Source organism: Rhineura floridana, chromosome 18 (genome assembly GCF_030035675.1).
Source record: "Rhineura floridana isolate rRhiFlo1 chromosome 18, rRhiFlo1.hap2, whole genome shotgun sequence".
Lineage (NCBI taxonomy): Eukaryota > Metazoa > Chordata > Lepidosauria > Squamata > Rhineuridae > Rhineura > Rhineura floridana.
Genome location: NC_084497.1, coordinates 5,348,784 through 5,373,228, shown reverse-complemented (window position 1 = coordinate 5,373,228; position 24,445 = coordinate 5,348,784). Strand labels below are relative to the sequence as shown.

At 49.6% G+C, this 24,445-nt stretch overlaps 1 protein-coding gene and 1 non-coding gene across 2 annotated transcripts; one reads left to right on the top strand and one right to left on the bottom strand.

Moving 5' to 3' along the window:
- Nucleotides 1-4,366: 4,366 nt before the first annotated feature.
- TMEM59L (transmembrane protein 59 like) lies at nucleotides 4,367-23,078 on the bottom strand. Its single transcript, XM_061601668.1, has 8 exons — nucleotides 22,692-23,078; nucleotides 18,074-18,179; nucleotides 15,207-15,301; nucleotides 12,567-12,713; nucleotides 11,407-11,524; nucleotides 10,656-10,773; nucleotides 9,934-10,051; nucleotides 4,367-7,062 (listed from the first exon to the last, which is right to left on the bottom strand). Exons 1-8 carry the CDS (start codon nucleotides 22,926-22,928, stop codon nucleotides 6,901-6,903), a joined length of 1,101 nt encoding a protein of 366 aa, XP_061457652.1. The 5' UTR covers nucleotides 22,929-23,078; the 3' UTR covers nucleotides 4,367-6,900.
- Nucleotides 7,825-7,943, top strand: LOC133373019 (5S ribosomal RNA). Its single transcript, XR_009759607.1, has one exon. It is a non-coding gene; the product is annotated as a 5S ribosomal RNA (ribosomal RNA).
- Nucleotides 23,079-24,445: the final 1,367 nt, after the last annotated feature.

The following is a 24,445-nucleotide window of genomic DNA, read 5'->3' as shown; positions in this document are numbered from 1 at the left end:
GATGGAGTCCGCCAATGACTGGAGGGCCACACAGGTTCTGTAAGCTGCTTGGGGCAGAGAGTTTATTTATTATTAAATTTATATCCCACCTTTCCTCCAAGGAGCTCAAGGTGGCTTACAAACATGGTTCTCCCCTTCCTGATTTTATCCTCACAACAACCCTGTGAGGTAGGTTAAGCTGAGAGACAGTGAGCTGGCCCAAGGTCACCCAGTGAGCTTTGTTGCCACATGGGGCTTTGAACCCTGGTCTCCCAGGTCCCAGTCTGACACTCTAACCGCTACACCACACTGGCTCTTCATATCCATATTATTGGATTGATTGTGCTATATTATTATCAGCAACAATAAGAGGTCACCTTCATCCAGCAGGGCTCATCTGATGCTCCTCCTTTGCACATGCAGTCTGACATGACAAAGACAGGTTTAGAAACCCTGGCTGCGTGCGCACCATACATTGAAAGCGCATGTAAAGCGCATTAATGCCCCCCCAAAATCCTGGGAACTGTCGTTTACCCCTCACAGAGCTACCATCCCCAGCATCAACAGACTACCGCTCCTAGGACTGACAGATATAACGTGCTTCACATGTCCGTGATATGCATGGTGTGTTTGTCTTGTGCAGTGTAGGGCATGCGCGCTAAGACAGCATAAAAGCAAGATGGACACAGGGTGACACTCAACAGTGTCAGACACTCAACAAATGCCAGCAAGTTGGGGGGCCGGGAGAGGTCTGCTGCACCCATTTTTGTTCCATTCCCCCACATCTCAGATTGCACTGGGGTACACTTTATTTAGTTCATGTAACAATATTTATATACCGCTAGATTGTGGAAAAATAAACACCACCACCTCTAAGCAGTTTGCAAGGAACATTAAAACGATGCATCAAAACCAGGTAATTAAAAACATTTCTTAAAAAAACAAATACAGGAGCAGTAAACTAAGAAGAGATGAAAACATATCAGCATCTATGTGTCTGGATAGGCTCGCCTGAACAGAAATACTTTAATTCATGCGCCGAAACATGTGCCCATCGATTGCACTCTGCTGCAGCTAACAGACCCCATCTGCTGGCGCAGATTTTCTGCGTGCCCTTTATTCCAACCCCACCCACCTACGCAAGGAGACACACACAGTGTTTGCTTGTATAAATGGGCTGCAACATAAACACTACAGCAGGCTGCAAGAATTTGGGGTGAGAGTGGGGGTTACTGGGAACTGCAGGCACAAGAAAGAGAGAGGAAACATAATCCCAAAAGCAACTGTCTACAGTGCTCAAAATCAGGGATGGGAGGCCTGTGTTGGAGCTTCCAACCGTGGCTGGGTACAACTCCTATCGTCCCCGACCATTGGCCCTGCTGGCTGCTGGAGCCCCACATCTAGAGGGCTAATAGTCCCCTAGCCAAGAGGAACGGGTGCTGTCATGGATCAATTGGCTGGTTCTGTCCTTCTGCAGTGGGGTGAGCATGTCTCTCTCAGACCAAGACTTAGGCCCCAATTACAAAACACAGCCACCACCAATAGTGTGGGATCCCTTCATGATCGTCACAGTGACCACCACCCCTTTTTGCTGCTATGTTGAGAATGAGATCCTTGTTAATGCCTTCTCCCACAACAGATGTCCCTAGGAGCCAATAAGCAAGAAAGGAGGGATGCTGAGCTACTGAGAAGAGTCTTCTCAGGGGCTGACTCACCTCCTTTCCTTCCGATTGGCTTGTAGGATGCTGGAGACATTGGGACCCTGCTTCCAAAAAAGTAAGGGGTTTAAGACCCGCTGAGACTCCAGAAGACTACATCCCTGGACACCACCTTTGTTAATGGATGACCTCAGACCAGTGATTCTATCTCAGCCTAACCCACTCTGTAGGGTTGTTGTGAAGATAAAACAGATGAGGAGGGGGGGAAACGATCTCTGCTGCCCGGAGCTGCTTGGCGTCAGAGGTCTACTCTGCCAAACATTATTTTGCTTCCTCCTTTGGAGCAAAACATCCACATCGTAGGATGCCACGTTCCGAATCGTCAACACATTTTTCAAATAGCTCCACACAGGACTCCCAGCTGCAAACTTTCCTTGCACAGCCAAGGAATGTTGTCCTGAGCTGACCTGCCTGAAACTCAGCTGGACTAAAAAGATATTTTTTTCAACAATTACAACTGCTGCCTGAATTTTGGGGGGTTGTTCTGGACAAAACAGTGGCTTGGTTGTTTCCCCCTTTTCTCGCTGCGCCCAGAGAGAAGCCAAATCCTCACGCCAAAAGGCTCCCCAACAGAGGCCAGATATAGAGATCAAGTCCAATTTACTTGACTGTATAGAACAGATTTTGCCAACCTGATGCCCTCCAGATCTTTCGGATTACAGCTGCAGCCAAAATTCGTAAGAACGTAAGAAGAGCCTGCTGGATCAGGCCAGTGGCCCATGTGGTCCAGCATCCTGTTCTCACAGTGGCCAACCAGGTGCCTGGGGGAAGCCCGCAAGCAGGACCCGAGTGCAAAAACACTCTCCCCTCCTGAGGCTTCCGGCAACTGGTTTTCAGAAGCATGCTGCCTCTGACTAGGGTAGCAGAGCACAGCCATCATGGCTAGTAGCCATTGATAGCCCTGTCCTCCATGAATTGGTCCAATCTTCTTTTAAAGCCATCCAAGCTGGTGGCCTCAAATCTTTTCAGTCGAAATCCTAGATCTGAGCAGAGATAGGATCGGTTACTTACTACCGTTAGATCCAAAGATCTTACTATTAGGATATGTAAGATTTAATCCTTGATGACCATTTAGAAATGGCCATTAATCATCTGGTTGCTCCTAGAATACGTATTGTGGCCAGTTGGCAAATAGCTCTAGTTAAGATACAAGACTATAGCTATCTAAACTTTGATCAGACTATAGCTCTGCTATCTAAAATTGTGATATTATCAAACAGGGATGGGGAATTTCTTTTAGCCCGAGGGCCACATTCCCTTCTGGGCAGTGTTCCAGGGGCCACATGCCAGGGGCAGGCAAAGCCAGAGGCAAAGGTTGGCAGAGCAACACAAGTGAATTTTACCTTTGTACAGTTGGCTACTTTCTACACACACCCCTCTCTCTGTCCTCCATCCAGGCAAGCGATAGCCATGATCGGAGTTCAAAGGCACATCTCAGCCAGGCAAAAAAACCAAAACACTCAAGGGGGCAAAGCAGGCCCAGTGAGGGGTGCGGCCTGTAGAGAGTTCTGAGGGCCACTCAGAGAGCCCTGGAGGGCCTCATCTGAGCCCTGGAGGGCCTCATCTGAGCCCTGGCCCCGAGTTTCTTCCCCTCACCGCCCGTTATAGAAGAATGTATAACCATCAACAACCAAAGAAGTTTATAGAGCAACGGAGTATATTTTTGATGTTCTGGGATGATACATATCCGACCATATAGTTGGCTTGCTTTATTGAAATTATTTCTCTTGCTCCCCTTTTATTGCTGTTTCCCCCCCCATCCCCCATCCCCCCTCCTTCATGTGTTTCGCTTTTTCTCTTATAGCAATTTACATTTTTAAAACAAGGCCGTCTGCACTATATACATTTCAAGCAGCATCGTACCACCTTCAAACACTTCTTCCCCCAAAGAATCCTGGGAACTGTAGTTTGTTCAGGGTGCTCAGAGTTGTTCGGAGACCCCCCCAACTCCCCTCTCAGAGATGCAATTCCCAGACTGGTTTAACAACCAGTCCCTATTTCCCCAGGGATCCTCTATAACTGAGCTTACAGCCCTTTTCCTTCGTAAAAGAGAACACCTCTTCTAGGGACGATACACCAGACATGGCCAGGCTGCGGCCCTCCAGCTCTTGATCAACTCCCATCTGCGCAATGGCCAGGGAAATACACAGAGCAGCAGTTTCCGCTTAAAAACAAAGGAAGCGTGCCTTGTCCTTCCAAACACATCTTGATTCACGTGCGGATTTAAAACCGATCCGTCAACCCATTCACACAATTCATGAACCACACAATTCGTCCACCAAGGTTAAGAACATAAGAGCCTGCTGGATCAGGCCACTGGCCCATCTAGTCCAGCATCCTGTTCTCACAGTGGCCAACCAGGTGCCTGGGGAAAGCCCGCAAGCAGGACCCGAGTGCAAGAACACTCTCCCCTCCTGAGGCTTCTGGCAACTGGTTTTCAGAAGCATGCTGCCTCTGACTAGGGTGGCAGAGCACAGCCATCACGGTTTCTTTCATCGGGGTGCAGGGAGACCCCTGCAACAATTCAGCGAGCCAACACTTCTGGAGGGTATTCGCAACGGGGTTCATAAACCTTGAATTGCTCTACCCCAAACTGGGAAGGAATCAGGGGTGACACTGGCTCCCACATCCCTGCCATAATCTCTGCACTATTTTTTTCCTCCATCTTTCCCCTCCAAACAGAATATTCAGCCTTTCTCTAAAAAAGAAGCAAAAATCAACCACATTCCCACCTTTGAGTTAAAAGAATCTACCCCATTCCCTTTCACAGCTTCGATCTGATTTGAATTTTAAACAAAGATAGCTACTAAGAAAAAACAATCTCTCTTAACACTTCCAGTACAGACAAAAAGATTTATTAAGAGATATAGATAGATATAGTTAGACGGACAGGTATGGGCCTTGCAACTTGCCCCACCTTAGTTCGAACGAGGTCTTGGTTTTCTGTAGCCCTCCAAAAATAAGGGGGGTGGCCGGACTTAATTCCATCGAGAACGAACATTGCATGAACGCAGATTAGCTTTACACACAAGCGATCTGTCACGGAAGCTTGGATGGAAAGACAAAACACCGCCCTGCACCTCAAAGAAATTATAATCCCATCACTGCCTGGGCATTCTCCCCACACCAGGTATGTTAGAACGCATTTAAAAAGTGAAGAACATCCAAAGTTATCGAAAAGTAAAACGGCAACACACTTTTCTCCTGGCTTTCTTTCTACAAGCCTGTATTAGACTCCCCCCCCTTTTTTTCAAAAAAAGAAACCTCTCCTCAACTAATAGGGGAACTGTTACAGACTCAAAGGGGAGAAAAAACAACCCAAGGAAATAAGTTAAATCTATGTACAGAGAAATGAGCATTAGGCAAAATGTACAAGCGATCAAAGCCAGTGCATTGTCCCGTTCGGGTCTGAGAGTCTCTTCGACATCACGAGTTGGAAAAGGGATGCAGATCAGCACAAAATTAAAAGGATAACAACACAACTATATCAACACAGGCTCAAGCGATACCAAGCATTTGCATCCAGGGAAAACGGGAAGAGAGTTGAAAGACAGGCGTTTGCCACGAACGCATCTTGGGGTTGCAACCCGTTCTGCAACTGTCAACGGGCTAGGGTTACTTAAATAAAAATAAAATTCACACACACTCTTTGTAAGGGTGGATTGTAGCGCTGACGCCAACTGGGGCAGCAAGCAGGGGGGGGGATTATTTTAAAGCAAAGGTCTCCTTGCTTGAGAACCCAATGTTGTGACAAAAAAAACCCTGAAATCTAGACTCTCCTAAACTGTAACCGTTGCTCACTGTTCAATTATGTTGAAACATGCACAACGTGGGATACTGCGGGATGCAGAGATGTGAAGGCATGGGGGGGGGGGAAACAGAAAAATTCAGGGGGTGGGATCACTTTTCCTCTCAAATTTGTCCAGTTTTTTTCCCCTGGGCCTTCACATCTCTAATGCCCTGCTGCATTGTGCTTTGATCGCAGAGGGCTAGTTTCATGTCTCAATTCAGCTCACGCCGAGTTAAGGTCAGGAATGGGCGAGTCTTATCCATTTTCTCTCACGTTTGCAACCACCATCTCTAGATCAGGTGCAAGGAGCCTTTGGGCTCCAGAAGGTGCTGAACGACAACTCCCATCAGCCCCGGGGTAGCCAGCATGGCCAATGGTCAGAGACGATGATGGGAGTTGGAATCTGGCAAAATTGAGAGGGCCAGGACTTGCTCTTAAAGCGGATTGCCATGAAATCCTCTCATCTCCACTTATCAAGCAGCCTTCCACAGGGCCAGTGGCCCATTGGGTCAGGTTGCCCTGACAACTCCCGAACGCCGAAAGGGGGGAATTTCCATGCCCCAGAACCAGAGGGCCTTTTTGCTGGAGATCAAACCTAAGACTTTCTGGGTGCAAGCCTCATAATTTTCCTGCTGAGCTTTTCCTCAGGAGATTAGCTGGGTGTGTGTGTGAATGAACAGCCTTCCTCCATGACAACGAGCGAACACACCTCTGGGACCTTATGCTAGAGATGGCTGCTTTATACCAACTCTAGACAGCTGGTCCATCAAACTCAGTACTGTCTACACTGACTGGCAGCAGCTCCCTAGGTTTCTCAGTTCCCAGCGCTACTTGGAGACACCGGGAAATGAACTTAGGACCTTCTGCGTGCAATGCATTGATTCTACCCCTCAGCCTGTGGCCCTTTCCTTAAAAATAAAGCAAGCACCTAGTCCTCACCGTATTGAACAAAGGGCTGATGTTAAAAAGGAACATAGGAAACTGTATTGATACTGAGAGAGATTGTTGACCTGTCTACACTGATCGGCAGTTTCAGGGCAGAGGGGGCCTATGTGGAGGTGCCGCTGGGGACTGAACCTGTCTCAGCCACCGAGCAACGGCGTTTCCCCGAGGTTCGTTACTTTCCAAAATGCAATTCCCACAATGTGCCACTGTAAAGCAAGCATCTCTCACCGACCCACTTTTCCCAACACTATGGGGATGCTGCTGGTGAAAAGTACGGGGTTCTGGCCTACCCAGTCGGGGAAGGTGCCAAACTCCAAAACGCCCCGCCTGGATGAAAGAGCAAAGGACTGGGGGTCGAGGGGGTGGCGCTGCAGCGTCAGAGAGAGGTTCAAAGGAAGCTTGGGGGGGCAGGAGAGGGAGAGGTCAACTGGGAGTCAAGGGGGTGGCTGGGGGGCGGAAGGTGGGCTCTTAGAGAGCAGTCTTGTCTAAATCCACTTTGACAGGCAGGAGACCAGCTTCCTCGTTCTCTTCCGCCGGGCAGATGGCAACAGCGATGAGCGGTCGCAGCGAATACGGGACAGGACCGTCTAGATCATCGAGATATTCTTTGTCCCCATTGATGCTCAGCGGCTGGGGGGGTGGGGGATAGGAAGAAAGAAAAAAAAGGGGAATATTAATGTATTTAAAGATGCTTCACTAACACTGAGTTGTATGCAACTTAGAACTCCCACCCAGAGTAGACCCTGGCGTGGTGTGAAGAACTTATGGGACACTGGGGACCTCAGAAAGCCCTCCGGCAGATGGGTCATGCCGAAGGGGGCGTCCTGCTCTCAGGGGGTCCAACCAGATGCCCCAATGGGAAGCCCCCCACAAGCAGCACAACAGCAACACTCTCCTCGCTTGGGATTCCCATCAGCTGGACATCAGAGGGCTACTGTCCTCAGACAGTAGTCATCGTGGCTAGTAGACACCGATAGCCTTACCCTCCCCTCCGTGAATTTGTCCAGTCCTCTTTTAAAGCCGTCCAAGTTGGCGGCAGACACAGCCTCCAGTGGGAGGGAGTTCCCTAGTTAAACTCTGCGCAAGGAAGGACTTTCGTTTGCCTGTCCTGAACCTCCCAATGTTCAGGTTCACCAGATCTCCCCGAGTTCTAGTGTTATGAGAGAGGGAGAAAAAGACACCTTTTTCTATCCACTTCCTCCATGCCGTGCCTAATTTTATACACTTCTGATTCTGTCATCTCTTACTCGCCTTTTCTCGAAACAAGAAATCTTTAAATACTACAACCCTTCCTCATCCTATCGATAATTGCCTCCACTTTTAAAACTTTATGTATATATATATATATACACACACACATATAATTCGTATATATATACACATATTATATTATTCTACGGCCATACTGCCCTGAACACGCCTGATCTCTTCTGATCTCAGAAGCTAAGCAGGGTCAGGCCTGGTTAGTACTTGGATAGGAGACCACCTGGGAATACCAGGCGCCGTAGGCTTAGAGGACGGCAATGGTAAACCACCTCTGAATACCTCTTACCGTGAAAACCCTATGAATATATATATATATAAAAAGATTCACAGGGTCGCCGTAAGTCGTAATCGACTGGACAGCATATAACAACTACCTAACAAATTATTATTATTATTGCTGCGTCTACTACCACCACCACCACTTTCCAAAGTAATGTACCAGACAGGTGAGATCGCCATCAGCTATCATCATAATTTGCTGAGCGAACTAAATATACACGTACACAAATGCACATTTTCTGAGCGCCTGTGCGTCCTCGGCCTGTGCTCTGAGCCTTTGAAGCTGTCTGTTGTTACTGTTGTTGTTATGCATTTTACAACAATCTAAAATACACCCTTAAAAACAATTTAAAGCAACGTACAGTCGGAATATCTAGCAGCGGACAATCGGGAACTCCCCGACGCTCCCCGAAGGTGCACCAAGCTCCTTAATTCCATCACGCCACTGGATCCATCCAGCTCAGCACCGGCTATGCTGACGTGCAGCGGCTCTGCAAGGCTTTGGACAGGGAACCTTTCTGGGCCCTCCCTGGAGATGCCATTGGGGACTGAGCCCGAAACCTTCTCCATGCAAGGCAGGTGCTCTGCTCCCAAGCTATGGCACTCCCCTTAAAACTGAGACTTTACGTGCGCTAACAGACTTGCACCGTGATCCTGGGAGAACAAACGCTCGCCAACTACGATGCAATGGTTTGATGGACCCAAACACCTTTACTATATTTGTGCGTACGGCCTATAAGTACCAACTTCGCCTTTGCACATATTTGGACGGCATATATCGATCTATAGGCGTAAACTAAAATGGATGTATACATGTTTAAATGTTCTGTCAGTGTGAACTGACAGGGTTTTTTCCGTTCCCTTTTCTCATTTCCACCCCACCTCCTTTTCTTTCATTTTATTTCCCTCAATGAAATAATGAAATGCTTCTTCTCCCAGGCATTTTAGCATGCGTTTTTAAATTGTTTTAAATGTTTAAATTGTTTTTAAAAGATGTGTTTTAAATTTGTATATTTGTTTTTAATGTTCTTAGGTACTGTAAACCGCCCAGAGAGCTTGGGCTCTGGGGTGGTATATAAATACAATAAATAAATAAATAAATAAATGAAATTGCAATTAAAAAAAAAACCCAATAAAAAAAATTAAGATTCTAGTCCTCATGGTTCTGTAGGAAAGACTGCTTTGAATAGGAACATAGAAAGCTGCTTTTTAGCAAGTCAGGCCCTCAGTCCATGAAGCTCAGTTTTTGCTTATGCTAGCTGGGAGTGGCTCGCGGGGATTCCAGACAGGTCACACTCCCAGCCGTACCCAGAGATGCCATTGGGGATTGAACTAGTACCTTCTGCATGCAAGGCAGATGCTCTGCCCACTGAGCTATGGCCCTTCTCTCAATAACACTTATGAAGCCGCCTCGTACTGAATTAGATCCTTGGCCCATCTCACTCAGTACTGTCTACACTGACTGGCAGCGGCTCTCCAAGGTTTCAGGCTGGGGTCTCTTCTCACCCAGCCCTATCTGGAGATGTCATTGGGGCTGAACCTGGGACCTTCTGCAAGCAAAGCAGGCTCCCTGTCAATGAACTATGGTCCTCCTCCCCCACAAAAAAAGGCCTCTTCGCTTCACGATCGTCCCAGAGTGCAGGACATGGAACAATGGGCTCAAGTTGCAGGAAGCCAGATTTCGACTGGACATCAGGAAAAAGTTCCTACCTGTTGGAGCCATACGACAATGGACCCAATTACTTAGAGAGGTGGTGGGCTCTCCGACACTAAAGGCCTTCAAGAGGCAGCTGGACAGCCATCTGTCGGGAATGCTTTGATTTGGATCCCTGCACTGAGCAGGGGGTTGATGGCCTTGTAGGCCCCTTCCAACTGCGATTCTATGATTCTATGAAAGGCCCTGCAAATGGAGCAATGCAAAGAGTCACATGCAGGCCCAGCCTCCTTTGCCCATACCTGGGTCTTGACGTGCTGATCCGGTGCGGTCACCAAACTGGCGCAGCTCAGCCAGAGCATCACCATGATGGAGAGGAAGAGGCATGCGGCTAGGATCCAGCGGGGCAGCCCTGAACGCCTGTAACCCCCAGACAACCCCCCCAACAAAGAGAGACGACAAGGTTATGGCTGGCCGCAGAGATGGAGGAGGGGGAGGAAGACGGTTGAAACTGGCTGATGGTGGAGAGGTACATTGGGGGAGGCCAGCATGGGAAGGAGGAGAGGGCCGTCAGCTACACGGAAGAGGAGGAGGTGGGAGATGACCTGGCCAGGTGAGGACCCCCCAAATCCCAAAGGCAGCTGGGGAGACTGACATTCCCCAGTGTGGAAGCTCCGCCCCCTCAGTGCTGATGCCAAGCACACCCCTCCCCTTCTCCAAGTTAGCCCCGCCTCGCTCCTCATCACTGGGACCGCCCCCCCTGCCGTCAGCCTGACTTGCTTCTCAAACTTTGGGAACCCTTCTAAACTCAGGGCCCATCTGCACTATGCGCTCAAAGCAGTACCATACCCCTTTGAAAAGAGTCGTGGCTTCTTCCCCCAAAGGATCCTGGGAAGCGCCATTTGCGAAGGGCGCCGAGAGTCCTTTGCCCCCCACCAGAGCTACGATTCCCCGCCTCCGTCCTTGGTTCCCCTCTCCCTCCCTCTCCGCAAGAAGCCGGCCACAAAGCCTCCAACCGCCTTACTTGGACATGCACCCAAGGAAGTCATGTTCTGGCGGCGTCTGGGTCTGCACTGGCGGCAAGGGTTTGGATGGGACCTTCGGCTCCTCAACAGGGGGCTTTTCCAGTTTCTCCCGAAGGCCTGAGGGAAGAGAGCGGGATTACAGGAGAGGAAAGGAGACCAGCGGACCACCAGCCACTCAGATCAAATGCCTAGAGCAGACGCAGAGAGCCCTGTGGCCCTCCAGACATTGCTGAACTACGACTCCCATCAGCCTCAGGAAGCACGGCCAGCGGACGGGGTGAGGGGAGTTGTAGTTCAGCAACAGCTGGAGGGCCAAATATTCCCCACGCCTGGCCCAGAGCAAGGAAGATAGGAAGCTGGCCTTACACCGAAGATCGAGCTGTCAATTCCTGCTGAATTCCTGCATCGAGCAGGGGGTTGGACTTGATGGCCTTATAGGGGCCCTTGATGGCCCCTTCCAAAAGGGGCCCAGGGTGGCAAACCTATCAATAAAACAATTTTTAAAAAATCCTAAGAACAAGTTAAAAACACTCTAAAAAGAGTTAAAAACCTCCTCTCATGCAGTGATCTCAGGGTTGCAAGGAACAGGGACTTTTAGCCATCAAATGCCTGCATAAACAGGAATGTTTTCAACTTCCTCCTGAAAGTCACTAATGAGGGAGACAGGCGCACCTTGCCGGGGAGGGCCTTCCACAAACAGGGAGCCGCCAATGAAAAGGCCCCCAAGGGGTAGCACATTGCCTCTTTTACCTCCTTCACCCGTGTGGGGCTTCAAGGTGTTGGAGGTAGACGCCATCCATGCCTTCTCCGAAATCTCAGATTTGGGTGCCTGGGCCTCCAGAACGGGGTACTCGATCTCCGGCTGAGACTGAGGATGAAAAAGAGATTAAGTGTCTGAGCCCTGTTGGTGGGCCTGGCAGTGAGCAGTCTGGATGTGTTATGGAGGCCTCTTCTGATCCAACTGTGTCTTGTTCAGAAAAAGCCAAGATGGCGCCCTCCAGATATTTTGAAGCCCTGAGGTACAGAGTCCCTGACAGACGCCCACCAGAAAGCCCTCCACACACACACAAAAGGCAACCTATTCCCACTGCCAAATATATCTTCACCATTAGGAACGTCTTAAATCTGCTTTCCCCGCAACTTTCACCCACTGGGGCAAGTCCAGCCCTTCATCTTTCAAACCCGCCTTTCCATCCTTAAGCTAACACTACAAATATTTTATGGAACAAAATCTGTTCAGCTTTAGATCTCCTGAGAGGATGGTGATCTATTGATTTATACACTGAAACAGCTTCAAAGCGGTTTACAGCATAAAATCAATTACGCAATACATACATAATTAAGACACCAAATTACAATTAAAACATTGAAACTTCCTTAATTAAAATACACAACAAAACTTTGGAAAGTCAAGCGCAGGCGAATGCTTGTCTAAACGGGGTGTTTTCAAATACCGGTGGAATGCCAATGCAGATGGAGACTCCCATCTTTCAACAGGGAGGGCATCTTGCAACACCGGGGCCACCAGTGAAAAGGCCCGCCTGGTTTCTGTTCGGACTCACTGTGTTACCGCAAGCGGATAATCAATCATCACACCGTGGCAAAATGAACCACATTCCATTTGTTGAACGTAAGGTCCTTACTGGGCAACGGAGTGGAAGACAGTTTTTGAGAGAACCTGGCCCAGAGTTATGTAGGGCTTTATATATTAGTAGCAGAACCACGATGCTCAGCTCTTGGTTCTCTTTCAACACCTCCACAGATGCCACTAAAATGGGGTCCGGTGCAGCCCAAATACCCGCGGACAGAGGCCTTTAGCTAAACCAGCAAGAACATCCTTCCTGTGTTTCGTTTGAGTTTCCCATCCTCTTTCCCCCCCAACAACACCCCCAAAGCCTGCCAGTACCCACCTGAAACACCACAACTTTCCCATCATCCCCCTGAAGGTAGAAGGTCCACGTGGAGGAAATGAAACTCTGGGCGGAGCTGACAATATCGTTGCAAAAGTTGGAGACCAGGTCAAAGACGGAGAACAAGGCGGGCTTCTCATCTGGAGCCTGTGGGAACGGCGAAGGAAATGAGCGCTGCTGAATTCATTCTTTCCCCTTCCTGCCCGTCCCTTTTTAACTCAAAACAACTATTTAAATGGTCACCTTTGGCGAGTCCGAACAGAAATCAGGCGACCAATCCAGAAAAGCTTTGGTATACTGGAAAGTGGGGGAAGGGGGTGTTCTCTCTATTTTGCATCTCAGGTGATCAATGTGCCGCAAAGAGCAATAATAATTATCCAGAATAATCTAATAGTCTCCCCCCCCCCCACACACACACACTATTTCCCCTTTGATCAGCTTAATAAAACCATCCTCTCCTTCCCAGCCTGGTTAATGCGGTTACACCCTCCCGCTGAGCTCAAAATTCGATGCCAGCACAGGCAGGCGCCGGTTTCGTAGGTCGGTGGCTGAAAGATCAGGATCTTTTTTTTAAAAAAAAAAAGCATCTCACGAAGAAGAACACCCTATGGTTTGTGTGTGTGTTTTAAATCAAGTTTCTGTCCCTCATGGAGGCAGAGGTATGCTTAAAAACACCCAAGAAGAGCCAAGTAAGCAAGAGAAGAAGTTGGGGAGATTGTGAAGTGATACTGGATGTGTGCCAAGGCTGTAGCTCAGTGGCAGAGCGTGCAAAAGGTCCCAGGTTCAATCCTCAATGACACCTCCAAGTAGGGCTGAGGAAAAAAAAATACCGGGAGCCATGGAGAGCCGCTGCCAGTCAGTGTGGACAATACTGAGCTAGATGGGCCAAGGATCTGCCTCAATACACAGCAGCGTTCTGTCTTCCTAACTATGTGCTAATTCAAATCCACCTATTTCAATTTAAAAACACTCTGAGGATCTGTAAACTGGATGTTGTGGGGTTTTTAGGTAGAGTTGGGTCATTTTCTTTGACGTTCGTTCTCTGCTACGCAGGATTGCGTATCTGCTGATGAGGATGGATGCTGTAAATGAGGAACGGGGCACCTCGGGCTCGGGGGCCAAATGTGGCCCTCGGGAATCTCTCAGGGCCATACCCCTCACTGGCAGTAGCGCAGTGGCCAATTCAGAAGTGCAGGGTCCCTTCATGATAGTCACAGCCACCTCTGTTTTTGCTGCGGGGTTGAGAAGGAGATCCTTGTGAATGCCTTCTCCCACAACAACAGACATCCCTAGGAGCCAATAAGCATGAAAGGGGAGAGTGATAGCAACTGAAAAGAGTCTTCTCTGTGGCTGACTTATCTCCTTTTACACCGATTGCTTCCAATCAGCAAGAACCATGTGAGAAGACTCTTCTCAGTGGCTAACAAGCTCCCTTTTCATGCTGATTGGCAGGTAGGATGCTGGCGATGTAGGGAACCTGCTCCCAAAAAAGTAAACGGTCTAAGACCCTCCAAGACCCTGGACCACTACACCCCTGCTCACCGGCCCTGCTTCTCACCCTCTTTGAATGTTTTCGCCTGGCTGGGATGCTCGTCTTTGAACTCCAATCACGCCTCTTGCTTGCTCGGATGGGGGACAGAGGTGTGTGTGCGTGTGGAGAAGCTAGCCTATGGAACAGAGGCAAAATTTACATGGATTGCTCCACCCATTTTTGCCTCTGGCCTTGCCTGCCGCTAGAATGTGGCCCTCCCAAAGGTTTCCCATGAGGGAATGTGGCCCCTGGAGTGAAAAGCATCCCCCCCCACACACACACACACTGGCTTTCATGAGATACGTATTTGAATACAGTTGTCAATTGCTTGGGGGGGAGGGTGTCTCAAATTAGCCTGTGTTTTCCTCTTTCAACAAGCTTTTTAAGTAAATAACTTTATCCCCGCCTGCACCCGCGTTGTAATTGTTTTTAAAGATGTTTTGTTTTTTAAGATGTTTTGAACTCCCCCCCCCCATATATGTTTGCCACCCTGGGCTCCCTTCAGCAGGACGGGCTGGTCATAAATTTAACAATAAGTAAAACAAATAACTAAATTAGAATTTGCTTTTAGATGTTTTGATTGTCTTCTCGTTTCTGCGCTTGCCACCTGGGGTTCCTCTAGGTCAGGAGGAAGGGCGGGATTTAAATTTAATCAGCAATAAATACATTATTCATCATCTCATCTATTTTTTATATGCTGTTCAAGGCGAGCAATAACCGTTTCAATTCTACTGGTCCTGTTTGTCTGAACTTGGAGCACATTTATGGGCCAGACCGTCTTGCCCTACTAGATCGTTTCTCCACTGAGGATCCTTCCTGATTTAATCCCGGGTTATTTTTTCCTTTGTTTCGCCACAGTCATCTTAGCGAGTTCCGGTCTCAGAAGAAAGGGAATTACGACAGCAACAGCATCATTGAGCATGTGCAGAGGTCATTTCCTGTGCCACCCAAATCAGCCCCTTGACGTTTGGTCTTCGAGATTGGACGGAGGGACCTTAGAGCAGATGAGAGACCCATCGCTTTTCAGAATCATAAAGCCAACCCTCCTCTCTGTTTAGCACAGGGCCCCTGATCTCTGAGGGCATCCAAAGGGTTAGGAGATAAGTTACCTTTTCTTCCCTGCTCTGCATCTCTGGTAATTGCGTCCTGCATCCCGTTGTGCAACCAAATTGCTCATCCCCACCAGCGTAGGCTTCCAGGCAGGCTAGAACGTCCAAGGGAGAGAAAGGACAGACAATTAGACACGCCACATCTAAGCTGCTCAAGGAAGAGAGGCTACCCACTGCATCCCTGTATGAGTCCATGCTCTGGCTTTGCCCGTTTCCAATCAGCTGTCGGGCACTCTGAGCATTTCTGCCATATCTCTGCATTGGGTGCGGTCAAGCTCTCCCAATAGAGGCACCTGGCAGAACGGCCTGCCTTTGGAGGAGGGTGCACCTTGAACCCCTGAATGAGTCACTGCTCCGATCCTGCCTTCTTCCAACCAGCCTTCGACAGAGAATCGAGAGGTTGTGTTGTGCCACCCTTCAGGAACCAGGACTGCTGCATCAAGCACGGTCGACTTAATGGGGTGGAATTCATTTCGTTTTTAATAAACGACACTCTGGTGCCGATGCCTGTTGGGGAAGGCAGCGAACCCGCAGAGCCAATGACAGGCAGAGCAAACTAATTCTAGCGCTGCTCCCGTCCCCCTCCCTGCTGAGTTCTTCAAGGGGCAACCCAGACTGAGGAGGAAGAAGCAGACAGACAGCCCCACTCCCTAGATGGGTTGCAAGTAAGGTAGCAGGCAGGTATCCCAGTGGCAGAGCATCTGCTTGGCATGCAAAAGGTCCCAGGTTCAATCCCAGATGGCATCTCCAGGCAGGGCTGAGAACGTCCCCTGCCTGAAACCCTGGAGAGCCGCTGCCAGCCAGTGTAGGTAGATGCACCAACGGTCTGACTCGATATAAAGCATCTTCCTGTGTTCCTAGCTGGGAGCTGGCAGACACCAGAGTGAAGTTTGCAGGGCAGGGCCCATTCGCCCTAGTAAATGCCAGCTTCTGCCTTCTTCTTCTTGATGAGCCTTTAGTGTGGCATGCCTTGCCCTGTGGAACTCCCTGCCACTAGAGGGCTTTTCGGGAACTGTCCCTTCCTTCTCTAAGACTGGGGGTTCTCAAACTGTGGACCACCAGGCAGTCCGCAAGCTTCAGTAGGGTGGTGGCATGTCCAGGGGTGTAGTCATCCAGGGTCTCAGGGGGTCTTAGACTCCTTACTTTTTTGGCAGCAGGATCCCAGCAGGGCCCCTATGTCTCCTGCATCTTATGAGCCAATGAGCATGAAAGGGGAGTGTGTTAGCTACTGGGAAGAGTCCTCTAACACGCTGCCCTGTCCCTTCCTGCTGATTGCAGCCAATCAGAGTGAGAGGAGGTGAGTCAGCCACTGTGAAGACTCTTCTCAGTAACTAACATTCCCCCCTTTCATACTTATTGGCTCCTAGGACTTCTGTTGTTGTGGCAGAAAGCATTAATAAGGCTGTTGTTCTCAGCCCAGCAGCAAAAAAAGGGGCCATGGCTGTGACTATCATGAAGGGACCCTGCACTTCTGAATTTGCCACTACGCCACTGGGCATATCCGCATTAAATATTTGTGTTGATTCTGAATTGTATTTGCATTGCTTCTCTTATGCCTTACTATTTCATTTCATGACAACTTGCATCCCACAGAACTCAAACTATAACGCAAGAAAACACTGCCTTTATTGTATCACAATTTGCAAATAAAATGCACTATAAAAAATATAAGCAGCATGCCGTAAAAGATACGAAAGCATTTTATGGCATCGCAAGTTTGAATTCTGTGGAGAAGCAACACAGGGACAATTAGAAATCATACATCATTTCACACAGCACGTCAGGCTGGCAGAAAAAAAAATTAAGTGGTCCGTCAGGACTCTGAGCAATTTTCAAGGGGTCCACAGAAATGTTTGAGGATGACTGTTTTGGACGTCTTCTGAAAATTGGTTTAGACCGGCCTTTGCAATACGAATTCCTCTTTTTAACCAAACGGTATTCAGATGCTTTCACTGATGATTTCAAAATGGATGTTTTCACCGGCGTTATATTTTGGATGTTGTATACCACAGAGGATTCACTAGAAAAGACAATAGTGCTGGGGGGAAAAGGGAGTAGAAAAAGAGGAAGACCAAACAAGAGATGGATTGATTCCATAAAGGGAGCCACAGATCTGAACTTCCAAGATCTGAACAGGGCGGTTCACGACAGATGCTATTGGAGGTCGCTGATTCATAGGGTCGCCGTAAGTCGAAATCGACTTGAAGGCACATAACGACAACATAACCGCAGAATGAAAGTGCAGATTATAAATACGTCAATGAAAATAAGATAACGTCTGTGGGAGACGAGCAAAGCAAATTATAACCTCCTTCCTTGGTGAGTGTCTCTTTTCCAGGGTCAAGAAATAACTTTGGAATTCCAAAGCTTAATATTTTACTGCTGGTTGACAAACACTCTGAAGAAGTTTGTGTAAAGAGCCAGTTGTTTGACTAACAGGGTGGAGGAGTGAAGCGTTGTGAAACTCAGGAGAATATACTAATTAGACCAGCTATAGCGTTGCAGTTTCAGATAGTAGCTAGAGAAGAGAGAAATAACTCAACGGTATTAACAAGAAATGCACGGAAATACGTCAATGAAAATAAGCAAAGAAAGGAAGTTTTGCGGCAACATTATCAAAGCAAGGGAAAGCTTTGCAAAGGGCCTGCAGAAAACCACAGCATTGTGCTTGCTGTGGGGAGACAGGTTGTGGGGAGGGAGAAGAAGGGGGCCCTAGCTCATTCCCACCTGCACTTTCCCCTGGGGAAATTGGTTGCAGAAGCTTTACGGGAGTAGCGGGAGGTGACAGCAGTTAAGTGGAAGGGGAGTTCTGGATAATGCAACGAAAGGGGTACGGGAGGGGGATGCACACCCAGACGCTGCCTCACCCGATTCGCACTCGGCTCTGGTTGCATTGAGATCGGCCGCGGCGTCCACAAAGTGACAGATGGAAAACAGCCGGCAGCCCCGATAACAGGCGTTGAGAACAGCATCCTGGAAAATGAAGGGGGAGGAGAAGAGAAATTGAGATATAGTCGCATATAGTTCCTTCGGTGTCACAGAACTAAATGTCCACAAGACAACATTCGGGGCCATTTCTTTCGATTTAAAGCCCGACCCCGAGATTAAGTCTCTTGGTCGCATCCGAGCGCAACCAAGGGAACGGAAGCCATGCCAAGAGCTACGCTCAGGCGAAGAGGCAGGACTGTTAAAAGCAACAGCCGTGCAAAAGGTAGTTTCAAGTGAGGATCTGTTGTTCCGGACTCTAAAACCCAGCCTACAACATGGGGATGGTTATAATATCGGTCTACCTTGAAGGGTTGTTGGAGGGGTTGCTGTGATGAGCGGCGCGAGATGAAAGCTGAGCACATACCATACATTTAAGCACACATCCCCCCCAAAAGTAATAATCCTGGGAACTGTAGTTTACCCACTCCCAGAACTACAATTCCCAGGACTCTTAACCAACTACAGTACCCAGGATTCTTCCAGGGCTGTGTGTGAATGTTCTTTAAATGTATAGTGTGCATGCAGCCAGGGGCAGGTTCGAAAGTCGCCTTTGATATCAACTAACTTGTGGACATTAAGCAAACAAGCCCCTGTCTCCTGGCCCTCAGCCAGCATGGGGATAATTGGACCGGCCTACCTTAAGGGGATGCCGTCATTAAAGATAATACCAAGATAATATTACGCGAAATACTTCGAGCGCATTCAACCATTGTTGAAGGATAAATGCTTGCCAAAATCTAGGTATGCAAACAAACATCCCTGATGGAATCAAGGGCTAAGGAGAGAAAAATATGCACATCATCTTTAAAACATTTATATTATTGTCGCTGACGATATACCACTCGCCCCCGCCCCCCGATGCCTCAAACCTTTCACGGTTTAGCAGGTTTTTGGAACAACGTCCTTGCAAGCATATATGCAACACAGAATGAAGACGAGAATCTTCAGCAAAGGCAAATGACCAAGTATGGTCAAGTAGACCGGCTATCTTATCTTATTCTTTTGCATGCCAGGATTCCATAGCACCAAAGTGATGGATTAAAAGAACATTTGCGGCACAGTCCTCCACATTACTCAGAGGTAAGCCCTTTCAGTTTAATGGGGATTACAGGAAACCGAGTATGGGAGCTGCACTTAATCACACACACAGTCTCAGCAGTCCTCAAGATGGTGCTCTCTAGATATTTTAGACTACAACTCCCACCAGCCCTAGTCAGCAGCGCTGTATGATGCTGGAGGCTGACAGGAGGAGGCATCCTGAGGTCATCTAGCTGGCTACTGTGGAAGATATGGTAAGATCTAGGAAGGCGATTCTTAAGCTCTTGCAAAAGGCCCATCAGTCCTTACAATCCATGATAGTTAGGAGGGGGGGGCATTCCACTTTCACAGACCCTGCCAGCGTATTCTACTATGCTCAAATATCTGCAATGGCTGCCCAGTTGTTACCGGGCCAAGTCCAAGGCATTACGACTGTTATATAAAGCCCTTAAGACAGGGCTGGGGAACCTTTGTCAGCCTGGAGGCCTCATTCCCTTCCGGACAACCTTCCGAGGACCACAGGCCAGCGGCAGGCGGGGCCAGAGGTAAACGTGGGCGGAGCAATGAATGTGCATTTTTCCCTTTGCACAGTGGAAGGTTGCTTTCTACACAGGCTCACACGCTCCACTCTAGCCTCCATCCAGGCAGGCAAGAGTTCAAAGGCACATTCGTGCCAGATGGAAACGCTCGAAGAGAATGCAAAGCAGGGACAGTGAGGTGGTGGCGCTGCCTGGGCCAGGTCTAGAGGGTCACATTAGAAAAAGCCTTTGGTTCCCCAGTAGGTAGGGACCCTTACCTGAGCAATTGCCAATTCGATCTGTGGCACCTGCACTTTTAAAAGCACCACGCAACGCCCGTTCCACATTTGCAAAGAGCCAGGTTTTTTTACAATTTCGTGATCTAGGTTCGATTTTAAAAAATTATACTGATTTGATCTGTGATTACCTTAGGAATACTTGTGTTGGGCTTGTTTCCTTTCTTTTTTTAAAGTTTCTTTTAAACAGATTTATGGATTTTTAAAAATGAATATATACTGCTTTTAGAGAGTTTTATGATTAAAGAGTATATAAATATTTCTAAATAATATGAATAAATCTCTGATTGGGGACTAACATCAGGAGGAGTTCCTAGACTCGTAAGAGTTGGAAATGGGCCCTTCAAGGTCATGTAGTCCAACCCCCTGCTCAGTGCAGGATATCCAGAGTTCAAGCATTCCCAAAATACTTCAAAACCTCCTCTACCTGAAAACCTCTACCTGAGAGATCCCATCCACCCCTTGAGGACCCCGGCTCCAGCATCAAACTGCTGTTACTATGAATCAATTTCTCATAATGTTCAACCCAAATCTATCCTCCTGTAACTGGACCCCATTCTTTATTTCTGTGCTAACTTTTATACCCCCACCTTTCAATCGCAGATGCTCAAGGTAGGGAAAACGGTAACCCAACATTTTTGAAAAAGCAGTTAAAAGTGGAAAAAAGCAACAAGGGAATTCTACAAGAACATTGTTAAAATTAAAACTGAGGAGGGCACCATAATCTGAATCAGAACAATAAAAAAAATATATTTTTTAAAAAACAGCAGGTGTCAGATCTCATTTATCGTCAGCACTGAAGCCAACCTTGTTGGAACAGAAAAATCTCGGCCTGCTTTGCCTTTGTGATTTCTCCGGAAGCACTTGGCTGACCCCAGTTGGAAACAGTATAGTGGACCACACGGAGCTTTGCTTGATTTCAGCAGGATAACCTACGTTCTTAAATGGCTCTATTTCAGCACCAAAAAGGGCAGGATAGGAAGCCTTCATGATCAGAGGCAGTCTACCAGGAAATCGCCCGCAAGGGAGTTCTCATGACAAATCTAAATGGAGCTTCCATCTTCAGATGCAGTGTAACTTCAAGTGCCAGGTGACAAGGAAGCAAAGGACAGCTTTTTTCATCACACCGCTTGTGAGCTTCCCCTGAGATGCACGAGGTAGTCTGGATTTAGACGGAGCAATCCAGCAATATAAGCTATCAATTTTTTTAAACGATAACATACCCTGCAATGTTTTTATTTATTTATTTTTGAAATTACACAGCCCTCGCTCGAAGCATCCCATAAATGCAGCCACTGCAGTGAATAAAGTATCTACTATGGGGCAAACACAGTTCTGATTTTGGAACCGTGCACGGCTTCCCTTCTCCACACACACACACACAAAAGAATAATGAAATGCAAAAGCATTTTGGGAGCTAAAATCCCGTGCACAGTTAAGGTTGCACCCACCTAAACTCTACTCTGAGGCGACCCACTGAAATGAACAGAGCACAGTAAGTCACGGCCTTGCGTCTACTCTTGAGTAAGATTAGCATTTGCTGCAACCCTTAACCTGTAAGCAAGCCACAGTGAAAGCGGAGGGGCTTGCTTGTAAGTAAAAATGCATCGCTCTGGGGGGGGGGGGATTGTGGCTTTTTCAGAAGGGTGTCAGATACAACTAGATATTTTTTCGGGGGAGTGGAGGAAATGAAAAAATCAAAGTGGGGCTTTCTTTATCCAAAGGGGTGTCGGCCAAAGGATGAGCAGGAGAGGGGCATGGGGGGGCAGTGATAGATTGACACCTTCACAAAGCACCCACCACCAAAAAAAACAGACTTGGGGGGGGGGAAGAGCATCATAGGGCTAAAATAAAACAAGACACCAGATATGCCTGAACAAAGAATTTTTAAATGGCTTTTTTTTAAAAAAAAAAACACCTCCCAATTTTTTGCAATGGAATCCCCCCCACATACACTTAAATGTTGCTATCTCCCTCCTCCAAGGCTCGAAAAGATGGGCTCTCTCATCCTTTCTAGCCCCAGTGGCCACAAGGAGGAAAAAGACCCCCCCCATCATGATCTAGGCTGGTGTTTCATTATTTTCCTATCATTCTTATAAATCTGTGTGCTTGGGTTTTTTCCCCCCTTTCAGCTTAAAAACAAGATGTAAGGCCACCTTCCAGATCCTTGGATGCTAGCAGAATATTTTGCTTCCCCCCCCCCATGTTGCTTTCAATTTTGCAAAATTGAATGGCACAGAGGAAGTGTGGGAATCCTAGGCCCAGCAAGGGTTTGCAACGCGGTTCTATTCGAGTCCTACTCGGAGGAGGCCCGTTGAAATTCAAGGTGCGGGAAGGCGGCTCAGGAACAGAGGTGCCGGGGCTCACAGGAGAGGTAGGAAATAGGTGCCGGGGTGCGAGGAAAAAGCAGGCAGGCCACAGATGGATCCACAGGGAGGGGGAATTGGTAGGAAATAGGTGCCTGGGCGCAAGGAACAAGCAGGCAGGCCAGAGACGGGGGAAGCCCGGGAGGGGCATCCAAGGCAAGTCCTCCTCGGAGAAGCCCCCCTGAAACGGCTCACGGGGATGCCGGGCTTCCAAGCTGGTGGCGCGCCCCTTGCACCCCCGCCGTCAACTGGGGCCCCAGGGGGTCTCCTCCTCCCTACCTTGGCGAGGTCTGCGCCGGGAGGCTGCAGGTGGAGGAGGCTCTGGGCGCAGCGCGCTTGGCAAGCGGAGATGTCGCCCAGCTGAGAGGCGAAGGGGTCGCCCTCGCCGGGCGGAGAAGGCGAGGAAGGCGGCGGCGAAGAGGCAGAACGAGGAGGAGGAGGAGGAGCGCCAGCCAGGGCCGCGAGCCCGGCCCAGGGCAGCAGGGAGAGCAGCAGCAGCGCCGCGCCCTCGGCCATCCTGCCAGCCCGCCGGAGGGGCCACGGGGCTGGCTGCGGGCCTCCTCGGAGCGCCCGGACGAGGAGGAGGAGGAGGAAGGCGAGCCAGCCGCGGCAGCCCGAAGCGAGCGCGGGAGGAGAAGCGGCGTCGGGGGCGCGCCGGGCGAGCACGGAGCAGCTTGGGAGAAAGGCGGAGGCGGAGGAGGAAAAGAGGGAGGGAGCCGGGGTTGATCAGGAAGAGAGGTGCCGGGGCGCAAGGGAGGGGAGGAAATAGGTGCCAGGGCGCAAGGGAGGAAATAGGTGCCGGGGCGCAAGGGAGGGGAGGAAATAGGTGCCGGGGCGCAAGGGAGGGGAGGAAATAGGTGCCGGGGCGCAAGGGAGGGGAGGAAATAGGTGCCGGGGCGCAAGGGAGGGGGAGGAAATAGGTGCCGGGGCGCAAGGGAGGGGAGGAAATAGGTGCCGGGGCGCAAGGGAGGAGAGGAAATAGGTGCCGGGGCGCAAGGGAGGAAATAGGTGCCGGGGCGCAAGGGAGGAGAGGAAATAGGTTCCCGGGGCGCAAGGGAGGAAATAGGTGCCGGGGTGTAAGGGAGGAGAGAAAATAGGTGCCGGGGCGTAAGGGAGGAAATAGGTGCCGGGGCGCAAGGGAGGGGAGGAAATAGGTGCCGGGGCGTAAGGGAGGAAATAGGTGCCAGGGCGCAAGGGAGGAGAGGAAATAGGTGCCGGGGCGTAAGAGAGGGGAGGGGATAGGTGCCGGGGCGTAAGAGAGGGGAGGAAATAGGTGCCGGGGCGCAAGGGAGGGGAGGAAATAGGTGCCCGGGCGCAAGGGAGGGGAGGAAATAGGTGCCCGGGCGTAAGGGAGGAAATAGGTGCCGGGGCGCAAGGGAGGGGAGGAAATAGGTGCCGGGGCGCAAGGGAGGGGAGGAAATAGGTGCCGGGGCGCAAGGGAGGAAATAGGTGCCGGGGCGTAAGGGAGGGGAGGAAATAGGTGCCGGGGCGTAAGGGAGGAAATAGGTGCCGGGGCGTAAGAGAGGGGAGGAAATAGGTGCCGGGGCGCAAGGGAGGGGAGGAAATAGGTGCCGGGGCGCAAGGGAGGGGAGGAAATAGGTGCCGGGGCGTAAGGGAGGAAATAGGTGCCGGGGCGCAAGGGAGGGAATAGTTGCCGGGGCGTAAGGGAGGAAATAGGTGCCGGGGCGCAAGGGAGGGGAGGAAATAGGTGCCGGGGCGCAAGGGAGGGGAGGAAATAGGTGCCGGGGCGCAAGGGAGGGGAGGAAATAGGTGCCGGGGCGCAAGGGAGGAAATAGGTGCCGGGGAACAAGGGAGGGGAGGAAATAGGTGCCGGGGCGCAAGGGATAGAAACGTCTGCAGCGCAGATGCCTCAGGAAAAGAGGGGCGGGGACGCAAAGAAAAGAGGTGCCAGGGATGAAGGCAGGCAAGGTGGGGGTGACTCAGGAAGAGGGGTGATGGGGATCACGGGAGGGGTAGGAAACAGGTGCTGGGGTGCAAGGAAAACATCAGAAACACCTGCTGGATCAGGCCAA

Excerpts from the sequence above, each read along its gene's own strand:
- TMEM59L (XM_061601668.1), bottom strand. The coding sequence starts at position 22,928 with ATGGCCGAGGGCGCGGCGCTGCTGCTGCTCTCCCTGCTGCCCTGGGCC. Across the intron at positions 18,180-22,691 it reads CCGGCGCAGACCTCGCCAAG|GATGCTGTTCTCAACGCCTG; the intron begins GTAGGGAGGAGG and ends TTCATTTTCCAG. Across the intron at positions 10,052-10,655 it reads TTCCTTGGGTGCATGTCCAA|GCGTTCAGGGCTGCCCCGCT; the intron begins GTAAGGCGGTTG and ends TGGGGGTTACAG.